The 23,330-nt window shown below is 52.0% G+C and overlaps 1 protein-coding gene across 2 annotated transcripts in view; it reads left to right on the top strand.

The window, feature by feature from the left end:
- Window positions 1-1,675: 1,675 nt before the first annotated feature.
- The window catches only part of ANP32A (acidic nuclear phosphoprotein 32 family member A), a gene marked incomplete at both ends in the record, with an annotated part of 34,788 nt that continues 13,133 nt past the window's right edge, over window positions 1,676-23,330 (top strand). For both annotated transcript variants that reach the window (XM_084239915.1, XM_084239914.1), the window contains one exon: window positions 1,676-1,729. In XM_084239915.1, coding sequence (XP_084096041.1) covers window positions 1,676-1,729 — 54 coding nt within the window. The remainder of the gene's footprint in view (window positions 1,730-23,330) is intronic.

Genomic DNA, 23,330 nt, shown 5'->3' with positions numbered 1-23,330 from the left:
TTTCCTCCTAAACTTTATATGTTCAAGAATGAAAACTGTATTGGTGTTATGTAACAGTATTTCAAATTTGCTACATACATATTGGTTTAATCTCTCCCTTGAACCTTTGTCCCGGAATAATAAATACAACATATCCAAAAAAAAGAAAAAGAAAAAGCTGTCTTGGAGTGAGCGTATGGAGAAGAGCGTGGAAGCATAGAAATAAAAGCACTGAAAAACAATTGTGTGGAAGGATAGATGTGTTTGTCCTCCTTGGCAACAACCACGGTGATTTATTAAGACATAGGAAGCCAACCTAGTACATGACAAGGTCCTGGGCCTGGCCATAAGTTGGCCACAAGGTGGGAATTAAGGCTTTCAGGTCTCGGTACAGCGACTATGATTTCAAAACAAAACAAAAACAAACAAACAAACAAAAACCCCAAAGCAAGCAGAGCGAAAAACCTGGAGAAAGTGCTCCAAATAGAGCCTCTTCGGCAATCTAATCTGAAGCTAATGACTCAGGTGGACGATTAGAATAAACTGTGCGCTGTTGTCTTTGACCGAGTCTGTAAGGTCCACAATCATGTTTGGCTCAGAAAACTAGGAGTTATTAGCATCTTCTTCTTCCACTTTTCAATATTCAACATATTCAGCAACCGGTCTTAATCCACGGTCTTCATTCATTCATTGACTAAGTAAGATCCCGGGTGCCTCGGGGTGCTCCTTCCTTCCAGGCTGACCTCACATGACAGCAACTGAACTGCCCCTCCGAGGAGAGGGGTCGAGACCGCGAAGTAAGTCCCCCGACTGTGCACGCGTCTTGCTTTTATTTACTTATTTATTCGCCCGCCGACGACGGCAGCGGCTGGACGTGGCCGAGGCGGGAGGCGAAGGGGCGCGCGGGGCCGTGAACCGCGGCCCGGGGGTGGGCGCCGCGGCGGAGGTGGGGGGCAGCGACCCCCCTCCCCCAGCCCCGCCCGCCGGACCCAGAAAACGACCAGCCCCTCCCCCGCCCTGCACCCCTGACCCCTCCCCCTCGCCCCTCCGCCTTTCATCCTCCCGCCCGCTGGGCCCCCCGCGGCCCCCCGACCTCGCGCGCCCGCCTCCTTCCGCGAGCCCGGCCGGGGGCTGCCCCCGGCGCGCGGAGGACCCGACCCGACCCCGCCGGCCGCGCCCCTCCCCCTCGGGTAACGCACCTGCGGCCCCGCCCCCGGCCAAACGCGGAGGCAACGGCGGGCTGGCGAGGCCCAGCGGCTCGGCCCCGGAGGCGCAGTCACCTTCCCTTCCCACGCCATTCCGCCCACCCCCCTCGCGCGGCCACCGAGCAGCAGCCGCGCTCCTCGGTCGCCCCGAAATCTAAAGGGGTCCGTCTCCGGCACCACAACCAAATGGCTGAGCCTCCCTGGCCGGCTGCGCAGCCCGCCCATTGGTCCCTTCCCCCCGCCGCCGCCCCCATTGGCTGTTGCCCGGAGACCCTCGGCGGCGATTGGCTGCAGCGGCTGCCGCTCACCCGCGGGGCCGCAGATCCCGCCCCCACGGCGATCAGGTTAGTGTGCGCCGCGGGTGCTGGGGGCTCGAGAACCGAGCGGAGCTGGTTGAGCCTTCAAAGTCCTAAAACGCGCGGCCGTGGGTTTGGGGTTTATTGATTGAATTCCGCCGGCGCGGGAGCCTCTGCAGCGAGAGAGCGCGAGAGATGGAGATGGACAAACGGATTCATTTAGAGCTGCGGAACAGGACGCCCTCTGAGGTGAGCATTTGCCAAAAATATCTCTGTCGGTCCATTCTCCGACTTTGTGTGTGTGTGTGTGCGCGTTGGAGGGGAGGCACTTTTTTTTTGGGGGGGGAGGGAGAGGCGCCCGGGAGGTGGCGGGTTCGGGGGTCGGACTGCAAATGCATGGCCAGGCTGGGGGGTTGCAATGCCATCCGAGCAGGTTCCGGCGGCCGCCGCCGCTGCCCTTGGTGTGTGACTACCTGTGCGTGTGCTCCCGCGTGTGCGAGTGCGGGTGCGAGTGTGCGTGCGAGTGTGCACCCACCGGGGCCGGCGGGCGCACGCGCCGGGTCGGGGAGAAGGAGGCAGAATCACCCTCTGGGCTCGCGGCTCCCGTGACTCCGTCTGGGGGGAAGATGAACGAGGCAGGGGGAGGAGAGGGGCTGCCTCCTGGGCTGAACAACAAAAAAAAAGGGGGTTTCTGTGTTATAGATGGAGCCCCCCCCGCGCCCCCTCCCGCGCCGCCCCCCTCCCGCTCTCTCACTCGCACACACACAATAAGTTTTGGGCTTCGCGAGTCCGGTTTAGTTTCTGACAAATGTGGGCCGCGGCCCCCGGGGAGAGCGCGCGGGGAGGGGGCTGCCGCGGAGTTGGGAAGGGCTCGAGTTTAAAGTGCGTCTTCATTTCTTTGCAGTGATGAGGCGAGAGACGGGGGAGCCATATTTGTAACTTTGTAGTGTTCGTGAACGCGCCCTTTCTCTCCCTCCCTCCTTTCTCTGCCTCCCTGCGTCTCCTCTTTCTCCCTCACTTTCCACCCCACCTTCGGGCCAGATGCTGAGGTTCCTCCCGTTCCTTCCGAAGGGAGGATAAATGGGCAGAAGCGGGGGGGGGGGCGCGGGGTGGGGGGATTTTCGAACGGGCAGAGGCTCCGAGGCTCCCCGCGCCTCCCCACCTAGCGCGATCGCGGTTGCAAGTTACCCGAAGGCTGCGCCCCGGTCCCCCCTCGCCCCGACTCCTTCCGGCCCCCCGAGGATGCCAGCCTGGGCGCCCCGGGGTCCCTCGGCACGTCTTTCCTCCGGGGTGGGCGCCTCGGCGGCCATTCGGCACCCGGCTAATAAACGGGCTCCGGAAACTTTGGCAGGACGCGAGCTGCCCAGCGCTGGTGCCCGCGGTGGGTACCGGCCGCGTCCAGATTTCTGCGGGCTCCGCAGCCCCGCAGCCCGGGATGGGAGTTCGCCCGGTCGTCGCCGCTCTGGGTCGGGCAGCGGCGGAGCAGGGCCGGGGGAAACTTGCCCGGTGGGCACCGGGAGAGGCCGCGACGGAAGCCCACCCCCGAGGAGGGGGAAGGTGAGGGTGGGTTACTCGGACGCTCGTTTTTATTCCTGTCTGCCTCTCGCTCTCCAAAGTGTTTTATGTGAGTTGGCGGCTCCGCGGCGGAGCCTCCGCGTCTGGGGCGGGGACGCCGGCCGAGTCCTCGCTGGCCCCTCGGAGGACCCGCGGGGCGCGGGCGCGAGGACACCCCCGCCCCCCGCCTCGAGGGCCGGCCCTGGAGTTTGGGGGGCACCGCGCGCCGACCTGACGCCCCTCAAGCCCCGAATCCCTGGCGGAGGCAGGCCTCGCTTCCTCTTTTCTCTAGTTCTTCCCCTAAACCTGAGTGAGACTTTTGAAAACAAGATCCTTTTTGTGCCCCCCGCCCCCCCGCGCAGCTGTGGACTGGAGACGTGCGGCGCCTTATGGCGCGCAGGGCCGGGCGCGGGGCGGCGGGGGGAGGGAGCGAGGGGGCGCCCGCGGGAGCGGGCCGGAGTTCCGCCAACAATTTGCCGCCGGGCTGCCTTTCTCCGGCCGGGGAGCCCGCGCCGGCCCCCCGGGCCCGAGGACTGGGGGTCTGGGTGTGGTGGTGGGGGAGGGGGCGGGCGCCGCGGTCTTCCCGCGTACTTTCCGGAAGCCCCCCGCGCCGAGGGGGAAGGGCGCCCGCGGGGGGCCGGGGTCGCGGCGGGCGGGTGTGGGGGCGCGGCTCGCCGGGCCGGCCCCGTCCCCGCCGCCGGCCAACGGGGAGCGAGAGCCGAAGCGGGTCGAACCGGCTCTTTAAACTTCCCCGAGTGTGTGCTGGGGGAGGGGCGCGCGCCGCGCCGAACTGGGAGCGATTTCTCACGCTTCGCCCCCTCGCCGCGGAGTCTCGCTGCCCACACGCCGGCCCCCGGCCTCGAGGAGGGGTGGGGCGGAGGGGGCCCTCTCCGCACCTTTGGGGAGGGGGGGAGAACGCGAGATAATGGGGGACAAAAGGGGTGGGGGAGGAGGAACTGTTTTTTTTTTTAAGCGGTCTGAAAACAAATAGCTCCGGGAGAGCGCCCCCTGCGCCCCTCCCCGCCGCGCTCCCCCCGGGGCCCCCACACACCCACCTTCGGAGCCTCTCCCAACTCTGATCCGGGGGCTGGTGGCCACGCCGCGACGCCGAAATAGGACGAGCAGCCATGTTTCCCGGGGCTCGCGCGGCCCGCCCCGCCCCTCCCCCACCGCGCTGCCGGCGCCGAGCGCGGGGCTCCGAATGCGGGCGCAGCGCTCCATGCGGCGCGGGGCGCGGGGCGCGGGCGAGCGCCGGGGTGGCGGGCCTCGTGCGCGCGGGCCGGGGCGCAGCGGCGCCGAGCTGGCCCCTGGGCGGGCCTTCGGCTTCCCGAGCTGCTTTGGAGCTCAAGGTGTTTTGCTTATTATTATTTTTTTAATAGCCAGGTCCGCGGAGGCCAAGCCCGGAGGGCGCCGAAGTGTTATCGGGGGGCCGTGGCGGCCACCAGGGCCCGACTCGCCTGTGGCACAACTGCCGGGCGCCGGGCTGCCATTTTGTCACCGTGGCTGTTGTCGCTGTGGGGGGGGGGAGGGAGCGGAGTCTTGCGCCATCGCCCCGACGGTCCTAGACGTGGAGGCGGCGAGCGGAGCCGGCTCTGGGGACCCCCACCCCTCCCCGGTTGTGCTCCGGGCCCTGACGTGGGTTCCTTCTCGAGTCAAAGGCAGGAGATTTTGCTCGAGCGTGGCCGTGGCCGATTCTTGCGGGGAGGGGGGCAGTGATCCTCTCGGCAAGTGCTCCCACCCATCGCGCTCCCTGCGCCCCCGCCCCTCTGCTCTCGCGCATTTTGCCCTTCCTCCTGCAAGCGTTTTAGCCGTTGTTAAATGGGGCCCTAAAGACGAACTCGATCGCCCTAGTGTTTGCTCTTTCGGCAGAGCTGAGAGAAGGGGGTGGAGGTAGAAAGGAAACAGGAGGTGTCTTGGCGGGGGGTGAGGGGGGTGCGCTCCAGACTAGCGGCCCTGACTGAATCCAAGGACAGCAGCCGCTTACCCGGGAGGGACGAGTTGTCGAGGCGTTGGGGAAACGCCCTCTGGGGCTGGGCTCTCCTGGAAGGTAGGTCGCGCTCCGGGTTTCGGGTGGGTGTTGCAGCGCCCTGCGGGCTTCTGGGGGGAGGACCCCCCCCCTTGCTCTTCCTCTGCTCCTCCCCTTTTAATTTTTTCCTAGGGGAAGACAACTTCAGTAGTAAATGTAACCCGAAACGGAAAAGAGAAGGGAATTAAGCTTCGCTTTTTTAAAAAAAAAAGTAAATGATGTCTTTCTGCCGACCGCATTTCCCTGGCTGCAGAGCGAGGCAAGGTGTCCCGCCACATGCATCTCTGGGACTTTTTAAAAGCTGACATCAACGCTTGTTAAGCGTGTTACTGGTTAAACTGTGGTGTCTGCGTGGAGACTAGTTTTCATGGCAGTGCCCGCAAAGGCTGCCCCGGGAGCCAGGTTTAACTTTGACCTTTGGAATACATCGCATGATGTTTTCCAGACTGACTGCCTAATTGGGTTCAAGCAGCCAGATATTAACTCCAGTTTATGCAAGCCAACAGGGATCCACAGGCAGAAAATGGTGCATGGGCCTCTGTAGAGCCACGGACAGTTGTGGTTTTGTTTTTGTTTTTTTCTGGATTGCTGCTGCAGACGGTAGTTTAGAGTCTGAGGACTCGGGACAGGCAAGTTGGACTCACAGGGACCACCTGAGTTTGAATTCCCCTTGCCACAAGTAGTTAAGATATGTTAACCTGCCTCTGATCTCAGGCAGGTTAACTTAACCTACCTGTGAACATTGGTTTCCTCACCTCTAAAACGGGAATAATAATCCTGTGTAATGAGTAAGTGACAAAACTGGCTTGATGGGGCCCTCAGGTGCTTAGTATATAATAGTGTTATTCTCTGAGAGATATAGCGGTGCATTGAAGCTCAGGTTTGAGCTTCTCTACTGTTGAGAATAAGAACAATTACTAATAGCTGATACTCACAGAGCACCCATGCTATGCGAGGACCAATTGTAAATGAATTATACATACCAATTAATTTAGGTCCTATTATTATCCTCATATTACACCCAAGGAAAAGGAGGATTAGAGAGGTTAGCAGAGCCAGTCTGAATGCTCCGCCTCTACCCTCTACTGCCTCTGGTGAAGCACCTGCTTCTGTAAGATACCAAGGGAAACAGCTTTTCTTCTGTGACCGAAAAGGTGCGGCCTTTTGAAAGAATGAGTTTCCTGTCCTCGAAGGTATTAAAATGAAGACTGGATAGCCTTCTCTTTGAAGATATTGAGGGGAGTGGCCAGGACCAGAACCTCTGTGGACTGTCATTTTGAGGAGGAAACCATATACTTTGTGATTTGGGCTTAGCACATCATACTGGGTTAGGCTGAAACTATAATCTGGCAGCATAGGTGTTGGGGGACACATTTGGGTAATGTGAAGACAAGCAGGAGCCATTCTTACACTGTGGTTTGTATGTGATCATGTGTAATGCTTCCCCACCCCCCCATTTTTATTAGTCTCATCCACAACCAAAATACTGAACAGAATTGGCATGTCCTTGGTATCCAGGATGTTGAGTATACTGATAACACTGCATGGATCATCTCACTTAATCCCCAACAGCTCCTGGCTAGACCAAGCAGAGTGACATCCTCCCTGTTGGGAGAGTGAATCATGGAGGTTGCGTCCTCAACATGGTCCATTGCCATAGTCACCCAGAGAACATGTATAATGCAGAGTCGTGGCTCTCCCGTCTCCGGACATTGGTTTACCACAGGCATAGCCAAATTGCTGGCGAACTGCCTGTTTTGTATCATGAACTGAGACAATTTGTACATGTAAACATTGTGATCAATTTGATATGGAACGTTTAAAATTGAATCTATATTAAGTGAAACATTATCCCCTCCCAGAGAATTCCACTTGTTTTGTTACCTAAAAATATTGTACTCATGTATTTTGATTTTCAGTTATAGATTTTGTATTTCATCAATAAAAGAATAGTGGAAATGTATTTTCACATAAAAGTTGCTGGTGCAGTATTGTTAGTTTTGAATACTGTCTGACCTGTTATAGACAAAAATTGATGATCCCTGGCTTAGTAGATTGCAGGGTAGGATCCGGGGATTGGTCTTTTTTTTTTTTTTTTTTTTAAGATTTTTTATTGTTTTTTTATTAAGCATGTGTCAAGTCATTTACCTGTGGTACTTTATTCAAGTATTTTTGTGACATTGAAGTAGTGGATATCTAGTGGAAATCGGCCTCAGATTAATCCAAAACTGTCCATGAGAAAAGAAATGGGGGCCTCCCTGTTGGCCTGAGTTAAGTCTCAGTGCTATCTTTGCTGTGGCCATGGAGCTAACCCACATATGGCACAGCAGACCTCTCCTGTCCTCCTGTCTCACCCACTGCTCCCCTCAGCAGTGTATTTCAGTAGATCTCCCTGTTCTGTGCCCTACTGTGTATCTGGTGAATCCTTACACACAAACACACACACACACACACACACACACACACACCACCTCAGTTCTTCTATTAAAAAAAAAAAAATGGGGCTTTTTACTGGTTCGGCATGAAACATCCCTTCAATCTAGAAATTCATCTGGGTAACCAACTGAAATTCTTTATCTTGTGTACTAAGAATATTTCAAAAGTATTTTTGTATATCTAATACTCTTAAATTTGAGGTATCTTGTCAGAGCTAGAGGGGAAGAGCTTTGACCTGTACTGGCTGGGCTACGAGGCCTCTGAGGCCAGTGAGAAAGTGCAGCAACTATGTACCCCACAGCTGGTATCAGACCCCAGTGCAGAGATCATAAGTGACTTTAAGTCTCACCACCCTTAACCTTTACCCTGTGCCTGAGCTGATGAGCAGGAGTGGGTGTGATGTTTGCTGCCGTCCCCACTACTCCCCTGTTTTGACCTGTCCACTCCTTCCACCTTTCCCCCATCATCACTGCCCTTCTCCCCACTGAGTTGAGAGACAGGGACCATGACTCTAAATCTTACAATAATTTCAAATAGAATTACATAACGAATGATAAATACCCAGCAGCGATGTTTTCATTAAAGAAGCGGAGTCTGGCAGGGATGGAAAATTGTGAAGGCATCTGTTACTCAAAACTTCTCATTTAGAAAAATTGGTTTGAAACTAGATGCACAAAACCCCATGGCCCTGGATCACCCTCCCCTACATGGAGGGGAAACAGCCTTCTTGTATAGAACCAGTCCTCCTGTTCATAGAAAGACTGTGACAAGATAAAATATCTTTATTCTACCACACCAGACTCTGTCCTGTGCCTACTGGGCCCCAGCCTGCAACCCCCCATGTTTTTGTACAGATTTATTCTGTTGTAGTTTCATAGCTGCCCAGGTATACAGACTCCTCTACCAAAACGTGCTCTGGGCAGCAGACCTAAAAGATCAGCTTACTTTTTCTGCTGTCACTCTGCTGTGGATTCAAGTCAAGGCTGTCTTTCCCAGAGATGTTTGCATTTGGAGATTCCAGTTTGGTGAGGAAATTATCAGAGCATTATTAGAGACTTGGGTGCCCTTCTCTGCTTTACTAAGAAGTAACTTGGACAAGTTGTGGGGCCTCTTGGAGCCTCTTGTTTTCTCTCCTCTAAAATGGGATTGTTCGGTTAGATCAGTGACCTTCAAACTTTCGATCCTCACAGTAAGAGATGGGTTTTATACTACTACTCAGTATGGGGTGTGTGCGTGTGTGCGTGCGCTTGTGTGTGTATGAGATTGATGGGAAACTGCCAATATAAAATAATCTCATTTTTTAATAAAGATGCTGGCTTTGACCCATAAATTGATTTCATTTCTTGTTAATATTCAAAAGACAAATATAAAGATTCCTTCACGCATAAATGTTGTGGTTTGACTTGGGGGTTGGGGGACATTTGGAGCCTTGTGAATTCTTCCCCGAGGGTCAGTAGTGATTTCTCCCACTTTTAAGCCTGCTCATTTCTGGGTCCCATGTTCTTAAGCTGCTCTCCTTACTTCTAGGTCTTGCCCAACCCAAACCTTCTCACGGCATTGAGGAATCATCATCCTAAATTCCTACCCTGGATGGATGCCTTCCAACATTCCTGGTTGTGCCAGTGGCCCTCAGCCAGCCATGTTCTTCCACCCCCTTCTCTACCCTCATCAGCCACTGCCCTCCATCCTACAGTGTGCTGCACACTACGGAGGTGGCCTGGGGGATCCCACATTTTCCAGCTTTGAGGAGAGAAGGTTGTAGAGAGAGGAGCATGCACTTGGCTTCTGCTCCCACTCATTCTACCTGGAGGTGCATCTTGTCTCCTCACCTCCCACCCTGTACCCCACAGTGCCTTCCTTTTTGTCTCTGTAAAACGACAATGTAATGGGACCTACCACACAGTTGGGCACACAGTAAGCACTCAATAAACGTTAGGTGTCATGGTTATTATGGTTTTTGTCTGTAGAACTCTATAGTTGGCATTCACTTTTTAAAAAACACTTCATTATCAACAGACACATATTTGAAAAGTTACATTTGTTTCAATGGGAAAAGAAGTTAAAAACTAGAGATATAAACTTGCCAGAAGTTATTCTACCCCCACCCCCATGGCAATTCACCAATAAATGGGTTGTTTCTAGATCTGAGTGTGGCTCCAGCTTCTGAACATCAGGGAGCAGCCGTCCTGTAGGGCTCCAGGTCTTTCCTCCAGAGGCTGGTATGTGGGACTCCTTGTGTCACTGCCATCAGCAGCTGTTTCAGACTACTCCTCAAACTGCCCACAACCTCCACCCCCCCCCCCCATCCTTTTCCACTTCTCCAGTGACACATACCTCAGTGAAAAATGGAAGCCTCCTGGTATCCTAAGAAATTCTTAGACCCAATCCATGCCCAGCTCAGCTGCCCTCTGGGTCTGGTCTGTTCCTGTTCCCTTCCTCTTGGGCACCTAGCCACACTTCTCCTTTGGATGCATCTCAAGTGTGGGAGATTTTTCCCATCTTTAAGCAAATGGGAAACCTCCCTGATTTCTATCTCTCTGTAGCTACTGCCCATCTTTTTTTCCCTTTTCCTCCCAGACTTGCTGAATTAATTCTCTATCTATAACCTCCATTCCCTCACTTCCCCATTCTCTCACTTCTCACACCTCAGCCCTCTTCAATCTGGTTTGCTTCCTAAACAGCGCCCCAGATCCTCTCAGCCTCACTCTTACATGACCCCTCAGCAGCAGTATGCATGCCCTTGACCTTCACAAGCTGTGGCCCAGCCTCTCTCCTCCTCTGGCTCTAGCCCCTCCTCTGTGACTGCTGTCCCTTTGCCTTCCTGTCCCCTACCTCTTGGCTAAACTTCAGGCTAAATCTGATATCCTGATTGTCTCAAAAGGGCTCCCCACTGAATTTGTCCAAAGGGAACCCCTGCCCTCTATAGCCGCTTCTCCCCAACATATGATCTTTTTGTCACAAGTCTGGTCAAATTATTCTCCTCTACTTCTTGCCAGCAATCTCCCTGCATTCCGGCCCCCTTGAAGCCAGGTGGTCTTACCAAGACACAGGTGCAGCTGTGTCACCCCATACCTACGCTATACAGTTGTTCTTAGGAGAAAGGTCCTGTATGGCCTCACCACTGCTGGTCTGGTCTTCTGCCACTGGCTTCACCCTGCCATGCTGTGACTGCCTCTGCTTAATTAGCATCTATCACCCTTACTACCTTCTCCATCCTCTCTAGCTCCTCAAATCGGGGCCTGGTACTTTCTTCCTGTACCCCAGATTGTTTGGGGCAGTCCACTCGGGAGACCACTGCTCTAATCAGTTGCTTATTTTTAATTCACTTCTGAAAGATGATATAAAAGAAAGGCCCATACTTAGCAAGCACTTTTTCTTGAGTGCTTGAGATTAAAATCTTCATGGCCATGGTGAGGAATGGGGAGTAATCATAACCCTTTGATTAACAGGGAACATATACCCCAGCCAGACAAGAGTCCATTGCATAGGGTCCAGCAAAGACAAACTCTGGGCTGTTGTAGTTGTCTTGAGAGGCCCACAAGTGTCTGAGGTGAGAGGAATCCATCTTACGCTGGCCCCTCAGGCAGCGGGAGGCCTTGTCCGCCTTATCCCACAGGCTGGAAGAGCAGGCGTAGAGGGACAGAGGGACAGAGGGACGGCCACAGAAGGGAGACACTTTTGCTAAGTTGTGCTGGGACTCTGCAATTGGAAATTCCCAGAGGTCTGAATCGCTGGATTCTCTGCAACAGTGGTGAGAAAGAAGGTGTGAGTGTTTTGGGGGTGGGGTGAGGCGAGGTGAGGAAGGGTTGAGGTGCAAGAACCCCTTACAGTAAATTTAAAGGGATGATCAGATGTCATTAGCGGCTTGCATCTTGGGGAGGAACTCGGTCCATATTGTGTAACCAGTGTTCACCTTTGCTACTGGCCTCAGCAGCAGACCCAAGTGGTGTGTGGGTGTAGGAAGGAGTGAGGAGAGCCTACCTTCCCCAGCCTGGCCTGGGCTCCCAGTGTCTAGATGATGTGGGGAGTTGGATGAGTGCTGCTTAAGTAGCATTGGCGACAGAATGGATACAGAACATGGTGGTGTTTTCTGTGTCAGGTTTGGAAGGTAGAGCACAACACATGGATGGGAGGGAAGGTAGGATTGGCACTGCAGATTTCAACCCCTGCTGCGTGTCAGAGTTACCAGGGAAGCATTAAGAAATTCCCAGGCTCTACCCAACTGTGGAATCTGTCTCTGAGGTAGTGCCCAGCCTGTGTATTTTTAGAATGAGCCAGGACATTCTAAACTTCTGGGTGTAGAACCTCACAGCAGGTAGGAAGATATAAACCAAGTAGATGGAGAATGGTGCGGGGATCCGGTCCTTGGGCTGGCCCACACCCCCACATCCCAGCTTTTCACATGTAGGATTTTTCATTTACTTGCATCATCTCATGAATTTTGAGTGGGATTTAATTAAGACTGAACTTGGCCCCTTGATGGCCAGGGAACTGAGAGGCCCTGTGGCCTTTTTGTAAGAAGGAGCAGCACCAGGACTGAGTGGTCCGTAGAGTGGGCAGCCCTGGGGAGTGCTGAGCAGGCTTCCTCTCTGAGCCTCAGTTAGCCTCACCTGTGAGATGGTGACTAATGGTACTACCTGCTTCCTGGCATTGCTGTCAAGGGCTCCTAGAAATAAAGGTCTGCGCCAGGGGTGCATTGTGGACAGCCCCTGAAGGTCAGTAGATCCCAGCCCACCCAGGCTGAGGAGCTGTTGGAATGGGGGAGTCAGCCCTCTGTGGAAGGCTCTTCTATGTGTTGGAGCTGGTGTGTGGGGGCAGCAGTTCTTGAGTGTGCTCTTTGCCTGCCCCAGAAGGGGGGCCTCACTTGGAGCTGCTAAATCAGGTGGGAGGGGCCCTAGGCAAGAAACAGTCTCTGTATTTTGTTGCAAGGCTCAAGTGACATCAGCCAAACTGGGGACATCCTCTGTCCCACGTCCTTCCTTCCGCATCTGTGGGGAAGTGGTTAGTTGCTCTGTGCTGTTTGTCCCTCTTGACTCTCACCAATCTGCAGGACACCAGTCTTCCTCCTCCAGTTCTGTACCTCTCATTCAAACCTGGGAAGTAGTCTCCACTCGTGGGAGGAAAGGGAGCAAGTGATATCTATTCAGGTGATGTTAAAGAAATCCCGAGAACTTCAGGTGATGCAGCTTCATACTCCGCTAATTGCAATGGCTCCGTGTTGGGGTGTGTGCTTGTGGCCTGCCTTTCTGGGTTGGCCAGTGTCTCTACTTCCCCTGCCAGAGAGCAGCATGGACGGTTTGCAGAGCCCAGCACAGCTCCCTGGCAGCTGGGTGCATCAGGAAGCCTTTGGTGATGTCAAATGGTCTCCAGCCTCCTGCCTGGCAATCTAGGGGAAGGCTCGCTCTGTTCTGGCACTGGGGCCTGCTCCATACAGAGGGCCAGAACGGGGCGTCCCACCCACCTACGGCTTTCCTTCTACCTCTTAGCTCTCCTCGTCCCCATGGAGATTTGGGACCCTGGGTGTGACCGAGGAAAAGGTGGCAGTACTTTAGTAAAGCTCCCCAGCTGTCTCTGGTAGGCCTAAAGAAGCCTATTTGCAGAGGTTGGCCTGCGGCCATATGTAATGAGTGGTTCTGCTCCTTGAAGTCCCCGTCTAGTTAGCACTCTGTTGCAGACATGCCTTTATGTATCTTGGATAAGAGAGCGGCTGTGTCTGTATGTTTAGGTGTGGTCTGAGTCTGAGTAGGCTTCTAGAGTGGCCCCTCCAGGGCTGCATTTGGGGAGGACGCAGAGTTGCAGGCGTAGGAGCCAGGTGTTTGGTTCGGGGCAGGCTTTTGGCCTCCATGAGCACACAGGGGCTGTCCCTCAGTTCCAGTGGCCAGTGTGGTCATCGTTAGGAGTGGCTACGGGAGAGGGTCAAATGTGGAAGTGAAGATATACCTACGAGTTTGACCCGTGGCCATAGACTCCAGCAAGGTCTGGATCCTGGTCTGAAGGGTACCCGCTGCTCTGGCCACCAAGCTTGAATCGGGCTGTTTCCTTGCTGACCCGGGAGGCTTGTTTTGGCCACGGATGTCCCTGATGACGAGCTGTACTTTGCCAGCCGCGTCTAGTGTTAACCAGAGTTCTCAGGGTGATTTCTACAAGTAGAAAATGCCGTGCAGAGGTCATAAATTTTCACTTATTGATAGTGCTTGCTTCATGCTGGGTTCTGTTCTAGGCTTGCTGGATGCAGCAGTGAACTAGACAAGCCTGTCATCTGTGCCGCCCACATGGGCCTTCCATGCCATTGAGGGAGACTGTCAGTAAACTAAACAAAGGCGTGACTGCAAGTGTGCTAGGCCCTGAGAAGGCTGTGCTCAAAAGTGGGAAGGCCTCTCTGAGGAGGTGCCCTTGGAGCAGATGCTTGAATAACTGATACAGGACTTGTGGCCCCCGTGACTCAGACCTTGGGAATATCTGATCTGGAAGCACCTACAAATCAGCCTGCTGCTCAGGTTAAGATGTGAATTCATGAGATGATTAGTAAGAAAGATGAGATGATACAAAAAGACAAACATAACTGACCAGTAGTATTGTGTTCACACCAACCTTACGACATCTCCCAGACCAACTGACCTTCTGCCTTTTTATCCCAGAATGTCTTTTATTATCTTCTCAAGAGTCATACTTTGAAAGATTTGTTCTTTTATATTACATTTGTTAACAGTAGTAGATTTATTTTCTGAGTTGTAGCTTGTGTGTATTGGGGGTAGGGGCTGAAATTTGTAAACACATCTGTAACCCCAGTCAACCCTCCAGACAAGAGCTAACTACCTGGAGTTGGTCCTTTCCTGCCTGAGTAGAGATGTGGCACAATTTTGTCAACCACCAGCTCTTGCTGCCTATCACAGCAGGATTCCATTGGTCTTTGGAAATAGCTGTTTCTTGGAGACCCCAAGATTTGGATTTCATCCAGATCTTTTAGGCCCTGCCAGCCTAGTTTAGAGGGTCAGGTGCCTTTGAGTATACTAGGGAGACCGTACGGATGGCTTTGGACCAAAGATGCTAGAGCATGACTTATTTTAGGGGGGAAAGCCCCACAATTAGTCAGAGGTCACAAATCCAGCCCCCACCTGCCTCTCCCAAGGACCAGGATAGGCCTTAATTGGCTGATAGCTTTCATCTGGAAGCAGTGTCCTGCATGAATTTGAAATGAAAGGAGCTTCTGGTGAAGTAAGAGTTCATTAATTAGCCTGTTAGGAAAACGCCTTCCCAGTATTAATGGGGGCTGGATAATTTGATAATTTGGTGCCTACTGTTCTACTTTGAGCTTCTAAAAGGAAGGCACTAGATTTTCATCTTTTTACTAAATTTTGAGAAAGTAGTATCTTTGTTTTTAACTGTTGAGTATCTTTGTGCCAGGTACCATATTCTTATTTAATCTGTACAGAAATACTACACAATGAGTGGGATTTTTCCCATTTTAACAGATGAGGGAACTGAGAGTCAAAGCTAGTTAAGTGGCCAGCTCAAGGTTTCTGAGTGCGGAGGAGCTGCGCTTGGGTGCCAGGCCAGGTCACAGATTTCAGAGCTGTGCCCCAAACATCCAGCCTTGACTTTGATCTCCTGCCTCCTCACAGCCCCTTTGGGAGTGCTGACAATATGAAAATATCCGAGATTCCTTTGTCTTTGTCTTTTCTCTACCATAAAAAGAGCTGCATTTGCTTTCCTACTAAAACAAAATATTGTGCCAAAATTTTTTTTTAAATGTGTATTGTGAAATAGAACACATATAGAAGTAAATGAACTAAGTGTTTTTCCTCTTAGATTTTTTTTTTTCCCCTTTGAATGTTTATTTCACCCTGTCAGGGATAGCCCAGGAAAATTAACTTTTGATGTGCAGCCCTGGCCATTCTATGCCAGGGTCTTACTAGATGTGTTTGGGTTTCCCCTGATGACTCCGAGGTGCTTCAGACACGAGGGCTTGTGCACACAGATGAGAAACTACTGAGGTGCCTGAAAGGACTAGAAGATTTGGAAAGGAGAAGAAGACCACATTGTTTCCCAATAAAAGTCAAGCTAAGGCATAATTTGGCGCTTAGATGCTGCCTCCTAAATGAAGCCGCAGTGTGTTCCCACGTTGTGTGAGAGAGGAGTCCTGGTGCTTGTGAAATGGGCCCGTGATGCTAGGAAAGCATCAGCACAACTCCTGGGACAGGAGCCCCTCCTCAGAGCCTTGCATCAATGCCAGGTACTTGGCAGACATTACTTTCTGAGCCTTTAGAATGGGCCCAAGTGTAGGGTAAAGAAAATATCAGGCTTTTCTGCCCTTCCGCCATCAGGATAGACGATGGATCCTTGTCCTGAATGCATGCCTGATGGCGGGCACCTGGCATAGGGTGTGGGCATAGGTAGATGGGATTCAGCTGAGCTAAGACTGTGCTTTTAAGGGCGGCGTCACGGGGACGCCAGCAGCAGCAGCAGCAGCAGCAGTAGAAGCCGAAGCAGAAGCCGAAAGAGAAGCCGAGAAGCAGCAGAACGAACGCTAGAGAGCCCAGATAGAGTGAAGACTTGCTGGGGGCTGGGAGGCCTGCCAGCCTCCCAGCCCCCCAGCCAGCACCCCTGCCGCCATATGCCCGGTGAACCCCAAATAAAAAACCTGAAAAACTACTGAGGACTCTGACTCCTCCTTTACCTGGTCTGCATGGGATCAGAAAACCTGCCCCGTGTCCGTTCCTGCCTTTACACCAAGGTATGGCTCCCCTTTTCCAGACAGACAGGTAGGCGCCCAGAGGTTGATGGCTATCCAGGCACACTGAGCTGGTGCTGGGTAGTGTAACTGCCCTTCTGCATGGCCCTCTAAACTGGGGCCGGAAGGCAAATGCCCCTCATTGCTGGTTCCCTGTGCCTGGTGCAGAGCCTGGCAGTCGGTAGGTTCTCAGTAGAATTTACTGGGCAAGTGGGGATGGAGTAGCCTGCACACATGGGTGCAGTGGTGAGCCCACCGGATTGCCGGACTCCATGGCTCTGTGACTGCTGCTTTGTAGGTCTGAAGTGGATCTGATTCCAGCTCTTTGGTGACTAAGCTGGTGTAGGGACAGGAAAGAAACAGTGCAGGTTTTCTAAGATCCCTATGCAGACCGGGTAAAGAAGGAGTCCTAGAGAGTCCTCAGTAGGTTTTTGCAGGTCTTTTATTGGGGTTCACCAGGCATATGGCAGGCAGGGGTGCTGGAGGGCCGGGAGGCTGGCAGTCCTCCCAGCCCCTAGCAAATCCTTACTCTCTCTGGGCTCTCTGGCGTTCTCTCTGTTTCTCTGCTCTTCCATTTGTTCTGCTGCTTCTCGGCTTCTCGCCACCCTTAAAAAGCACAGTCTTAGCCCAGGTGAACCCTATCTACATCTGCCCACACCCTATTCCAGGTGCCCACCATCAGGCATGCATTCAGGACCGCAAGGATCCATCATCTATCCTGATGGCGGGAGGGCAGAAAAGCCTGACTTTTTTCCTTACCCTACAGCTGGGCAAGTGCAAAATGACCTGTGCCAGCTTCTCTATATTGCAGAATTATTATAGCAAAAGATTGGAAGCAACCCAAATACTCATCAGTTAAGAGACTGGTTAAGAAAAAATGATGATACATCCATGCAGTGGAACACAATGCAGAGAAGAAACAAGGTTTTTGTGCAAAACATTATTATACAAATTCCATAGGAAAGGGTGAAACAAAAATTAGTATGTAATACAGTAATTTGGGGAAAATGGGAGAAAAATAAGATTTTGAATTTGTGTGTGTGTGTCAGTACACTCTGGCAGGATGCTTAACGTGGAATGTCTAACTGGACAAACAGGACAGATGGGGGGGGGGATTAACTGTATATCATCTTATACTGTTTTGTTTTGTTTGTTTTTTTCCCCTTACATCACTGTAGTCCCCATAGTTCTCCCGCCATATCACTGTGAACCATCACCATATTCCCTGTGTTCTTCCCTCCCCTACTTTTTGGTTTTGAACCGTGAGGATGAAGGTGTTATTTTTCAAGAAATTAGATAAATAACCAAGTGACTCTGGGCTAGCTCTGCTTCTCTGGGCTTGGGTGATGTCTGTTGTGGGACGACACCAAGCCTGCTTCATCTGGAGTGGAATATTTCATGGGCTTTTCCAGGAGCTCCTGACCCTGTTTTGGGGTGGTCTGTAGTCCTTTCTGTTGGTGGCTGGAACTGTATCAGCTCAAACTGTTTGCAAAAGACTGGGGTGGTACAGAGAGCAAGGAGCCTTTTGCAGAGGTGTCTGGCTGGTTCCTGTCCCCATTCCTGGGAGTTCATCCTCTGAACACCCTCCCCTGATGTGACTCAATTGGCTTTTCTCTCAAAGTGAAGAATTGCAGTGAAGAAAGACTGTTCTGGAGCATTCTGGTATAGTGCTACAGTCTGATAGAAAGAAAACATGGTGGCATGTTTTCCCAGGTTTATTTTTAATGCTTTCCAGGTGAGCGAGCATTTATTGAGAGCTAACAAGGCAACGTGGGGAATCAGAGCTGTATGACCCCTTGTCTGTGCTCTTTGGGGTGTAAAGTTTTGGGTGAGACTTGCTGGTAAAATCCTTCCCTACAGCCTCCAGGACAGTATGGCTTTACCTCATTTGGTGCCACAGAGACTTGAGGCTTGGGAGTCTTTCCCATTTTACCCATGAGGAAGTTGAGTCTTGGGGAAGTCTTGTCCAAAACCACACAGTACTGAGGAGGGAAAGCTGGAACCAAACCGGATTTCTGACCGCCAGAGTTGCGCCCAAACTCTCAAAACCAAAACAACCTCTTGGAAGATATTTCCCAGGGTGTAACCTATGCCCATTTTCACTGGAAATATGGGGTAAACACAGTCCTGAAAAAAGTTCCATCCCTGTTTTCCTTGAAAGAAGGCAAGGGAAATCTCAGACGTAGGGTCTGGCCTCAGGTCTGGCGAGGTCCAAGCAATTTTGTCCTCCACTGCTTGGGAGACCCACCTATCACCAATTATGCACAAAATGTCCTAGGTGAGTGTGTGTGTGTGTGTGTGTATGTAGGGAGAGGGGTGACAGACAGCAATGTTCTCCCCACCCCATTCTCACACCACCACTTCCTTCCCTTTACTTTTCTTCCCTTCCACAAATTCTGTGGCACCCACCTATCAGGCTAGCTATTCCTCAAAAGGGCCAAGAGCACTGCCTGCTCAGGGTGGTTGCCCTGGCAGTTCCCTCTGCCTGGAAGGAAGGCTCTCCCCCTGGTGCTCACTTGGCTTCGTGTCCTTGCTGAAAGTGCACTTGGACTGGCCTTCCCTGGCCACCCTTTCAAAAGTAGTAGTGTCCTGGTCACTATTGCTTTCCTCTCTTTGTTTCTTCATAGTGTTTATTGTAGCCATTTATTTTTTTATATAGCATTTATTATAGCATATTTATTGGCTTATTATCTCCTCCACCCCCCACTAGACTGCTAACCCACAAGACCAGGCTGCTGGTTTTGTTTAATGTTGTATCCCTAACGCCTAGTACGGGTGACCAAAATGGATGCTCTGTAAATATTATTGAGTAAATCGGCCCATGGCCTAAACAAGTAATGTGCCTTTAGAGAGGAAAGAATCAAAGCATAGTGTTTTAAGAGGTAAAAAGACCCAAGGCTCATCTCTTTGCAGCGCTTCAACATATAGTATTATTAATTCATTTAATGACCATTCAACAATGTTTATGAGCAAAGTTCATTGTAGATAGTCACTTAGCAGCAACCTATGATTTGTATGCCTCCAGGCTCACTGATTTTCAGAGCAGCCCATTCCTCTGTGGGACAGCCAGAGCCATTTTAACACCCTCTGTGTGTTATGTTGGGCCGCAACCTGCCTCTGTAGTTCCTGCACACTGTTCTAGAAGCACAAGAAATAATGTTGTAGAAGCACAAGAAATAATGTTCTTCTAAATGTACTAAAAGGACTTGTATTTACATGTAACACCTTTACACCACTGGAGAAAGACAGCTTTTGGGTCTCCCCAAGCTCTGACCTTGACATCACTAGTTCCTTCCTTTGTTCTTCCAGTGTCAGTGACCTTAAGTTTCAAACATTAAGGTTTGGTTGTGTCCGAGCAGAGTGTTTTGGGACCCTGGCTCAGAAACATGAGCCCCTCCCACCTGTGTCTGTCAGCACAGTCTGCGATGGCCTGGTGCCCCCCACATTGGCAGGGGGCTCCTTTGGACTAAAACCACTTGGTTCTTTTTTTTTTTTTTTTTTTTTTTTTTTAAGGATTTATTTATTTATTTATTTATGCAAGCACTGGGTACAGTCAGAAGCGCGGGAGGGTGAGAGAATTCACCAGGGCCAGAGCGGGGAGCAGAGCAGGGAGCAGAGCAGGCAGAAGGACCGAAGTACACTGCTGAGGGGAGCAGCGGGCGGCAGGAGAGGTCTGCGCACCATGTGGGACCCTCCTCCAGTGGCCGGGGAGCAGCCGGGGATCGAATGGGCGCTGCAGAGGCTGCGGGCAGCTTCGCAACCCAGCACTCAACCGCTGCGCCACCGGGGAAGCCCCACTTGGTTCTTTTTTATGTTGTCTTTCTTCATCGCCCTGTGCTGCTTCAGGAGTCGTTCATGTACGGTATTTGGTTTTTGTTTTGTTTTCTAGTACTTAGTGATGAAAGCCGCAGAAGGCCTGTGAATAACTATGAACTCAACTCGAGCTTATAAAACCACAAATTCAGGTTAAGTTCTGCCACCAACATGCAGGTGCAGAGAACGCAACAGTGGAAGTAAAGCCTCACCTATTGGACCTGCAACGTCCCCTTTCTTGCCTCATTGACTGTCTCTTTCTCTGTCTTTCCATACTCCAGCCATCTCCCCTCCCTCGCAGCAGCCACTCACTTCCCCCTTTCTACCTGCTCTCTCATTCCATTGCTTCTCACCTCCGCCTCCAGGTAGTAAAGGTGAAACTGACATTTACCCCTTAGCATTTCTTGCACTTCCATCCCCAGAACTTTTACCATCAGCTTTCAGTTTACAGACTTAGGCAAGTTGCACATTTCACGTTTCCTCTAAGAGAGAAAGAACTGAGATTAAATTGCTTCTCATGTGTGACCCTTGGCTCATTTGTTTTGTGGCCTTGGATAGAAAAACACTTTCAGTCCCAGCCTTAGGTTCTTCTGCACTATTGGTTACCGTCTCTGCCCAAATCAGCAGGTTTACTTTTGGTTGCTTGGACCCTAGGGTTTCCGTGCCCTGGTGTTTGCTTTGCTTCTGTCGTTGCCAGTGCTGCTGTCATTTTGGATAGAGGTGGCAGGGAAGAAGGCCAAGGTTGAGGGTTTTGTTTCTGAGGCCTCTTCACCTTCCCTAGCCTCTTCTGTGCTTCCTGACCCACTGGGGTGTGTACAGGCTGGAGGGAGGGAGGGAGGAAGAGAGGGAGGAGGGAAAAAGGAGGGGCCTGATTCAGGCCTTTCCTTAACAGCGACTCCCCCACGCTCCACCTTGTTTCCTCTGGTTCACATAGAGAGGCCTGTGACTTTCAGGTATGGGCCCTGAGTTAGGAGAATTGACTGCACACTGTGTGACCTTAACTCTGGGTGGATTTCCACCTAAGCTTCATCAGTTGCCCGTGACGCTGGATTGGATCTGGTGGTTCCCCAGAGGTAGCAGAGATGAAGACCTTTCGTTCTCAGAAGAATTTTTTAAAAGCCAACTGGCAGTTTGGCAGTCCCTCAGTCAGGCTGTGGGATGGTCTGGCCTGCAGAGTATGCCCCAGCATGGGGTCTTTAGCTGGGCTCTGCAGCTGTGCTGGGCCGCCTCAGCTTTCACATGCCAGCTCCTGTGTCTCAGAGTACTGAAACTGAGGGCATGAATTCACTCTTGTTTTGCTGCCCGTTCTTCTGCTTGGGGATCCATAAGGAGTAGGGAGCAGTCACGGGCCACACTGGACCCACAGCAGAGACCCTCGTGGGTCTTCCGCAGCAGACAGCCCTCACTGTTCGCAGAGGTCCTCACCCCCCTGGGTTTACTGTATCAGTTTTTTTGGACAGAGGGCCTGGGAAAACCATTTTTGTTGATTTGCTTAACAAATCAAAATTTGTTGATTTTGCATTTGTGGGGTGCTTTGCTTCAGATAGTGAATAAAGGGTTTACCTTTTAGAATCTAGATCATTCTCCAGAGCCAGCCAGATGTGCTTGGAGGCCTTTGCTTTCCTCCCCTTAAACCTCATTCTCCCCCACACCCCTCCATCCCTTCTTCTCATCTGAGTGCCTATTCTAGTTTGACTACTTACCCTGTGTTTGCTGAACCCCAGCCCCTTCGAAACCTCAAACTTTAGTGGGGCTGTGTATGGAGGAGAAACTGCAGAAAGAAAGCCTGCCAGCTGTCTGTGGCCAGGAGCCACCCAGAGAGGCCCTGGTGGGCAGGGGCCATTCACTAGGAAGGGTAGGATGGGAGGATTCCAGTTGTCTTTGAATTCAGTGATGTGATGGCAGGGGAGGATATGCAGGAGTCGCGTATTTTCTGTGGGTCAAGGAGGCTGGCAGAGGGTGAGGTGGGACACGCTGACTGGGGAAGGGGTGGAGGTTTTGGTCAGTGGGCATAGGTGGTTGGGGGCTCCAGATTCCCATTTAATCCCTGTGGTCATTAAAGGCTTTTGGACAGGGGTCTGCCGGGACATGATGTGACGTGATCAAAGCAGTGCTTTAGGAAGGTTGTCCAGGATTTACCCCTCTGCTCTCTGGGTCTTCCCCTTCAATCTCTGCGTCTTTCCCCTCAATCTCTGCCTGACTATTCTCTCATCCAGGCTATGCTGTGGCTCTTGGATAACATGCATCAGGCTGGGTGGGTTTTTGTTTGTTTTTTTAAATGCACCACAGGATTGTTGAGCTGGGAAGAGGCGCCTGGGAGCTGAGGTGTCCAATGACCTGTAAGATGACAGACACCTGGCAGGGTGGTGCCAGACTCCCACCTTTGGAACCCAACACCCCAGCCTCTGGGGCTGTGTTTGTGATCCTGGTGTGAAGTTTAAGAGACTAGCAGATTGATTTTCGCTTTTCAGTAATTACCCAGGATAATTGTCCACTGTCCCAGATTTCCTTCCTTTCTGCCCTCCCTCGACTATGAATCCTAGACTCCTTAGGCTCGTGCTATCTCCCACCACCTTTTGGGGAACAGTGACTGAGTTTGGATGTGGGATGGGACTGTAAGTGGATGGACCCACAGAAGTTTGAAGGCGGAAGGGATCTCATCTCTGCCCAGGCTCCATTCCAGTGTATAGAGTAGGGAACTGGCAGAAGCTGAGCCGGACATGACTTTCCTCAGGACAGACAGCAAGTTAGTGGCCAAGTGGGCCCAGAGTCCAGGTTGTCCCACTGCCTGGCTAACATCCTAACACTCTGCTTCCAGCTCCTGCTTTTGAGGCCTTTTACTAAAGGAGGAATAAGCATTGAGAAGAGGTAGCCTGATGCAGTCACTTAACTATGCCATCCTCTTCTAAAACTCTAATCCCTCCCTCTCCTCAGTGCCCATTCCCCCCACCCCAACTTTTCATTCCCAAACAAGATAGCCTGCCACCCCCTGAGAATACTGTCCTGCACATACTCTTAAATCATGGAGGTCTAGGGCTGGACTGGGCAATCAGGGAAGGCTACCTGCAGTAGGGGGAGTGGACAAGTGCTTGAAGTGGAGTAGTGTCTAATCGGACTGGAAGAGAGGAATGAAGTTTCAGGGAAGGAAAGCAGAGGTATAATATCAGGGAGGGGCCTCAGCCTTGCTAGGCTGTACTAGCTAAACAGGCCTGTGGGGCAAGCCCAAAGCCCAGATCCTGCGCCCACCCTGCACCTGTCTTCTGGTTACTGCCCTGAGTCTGTCCTTCTGG

Source organism: Talpa europaea, assembly GCF_964194135.1.
Source record: "Talpa europaea genome assembly, chromosome: 8".
Taxonomy (NCBI): Eukaryota; Metazoa; Chordata; class Mammalia; order Eulipotyphla; family Talpidae; genus Talpa; species Talpa europaea.
Note: the sequence above shows the minus strand (reverse complement) of the source record. Positions and strands in the feature narration are given on the sequence as shown.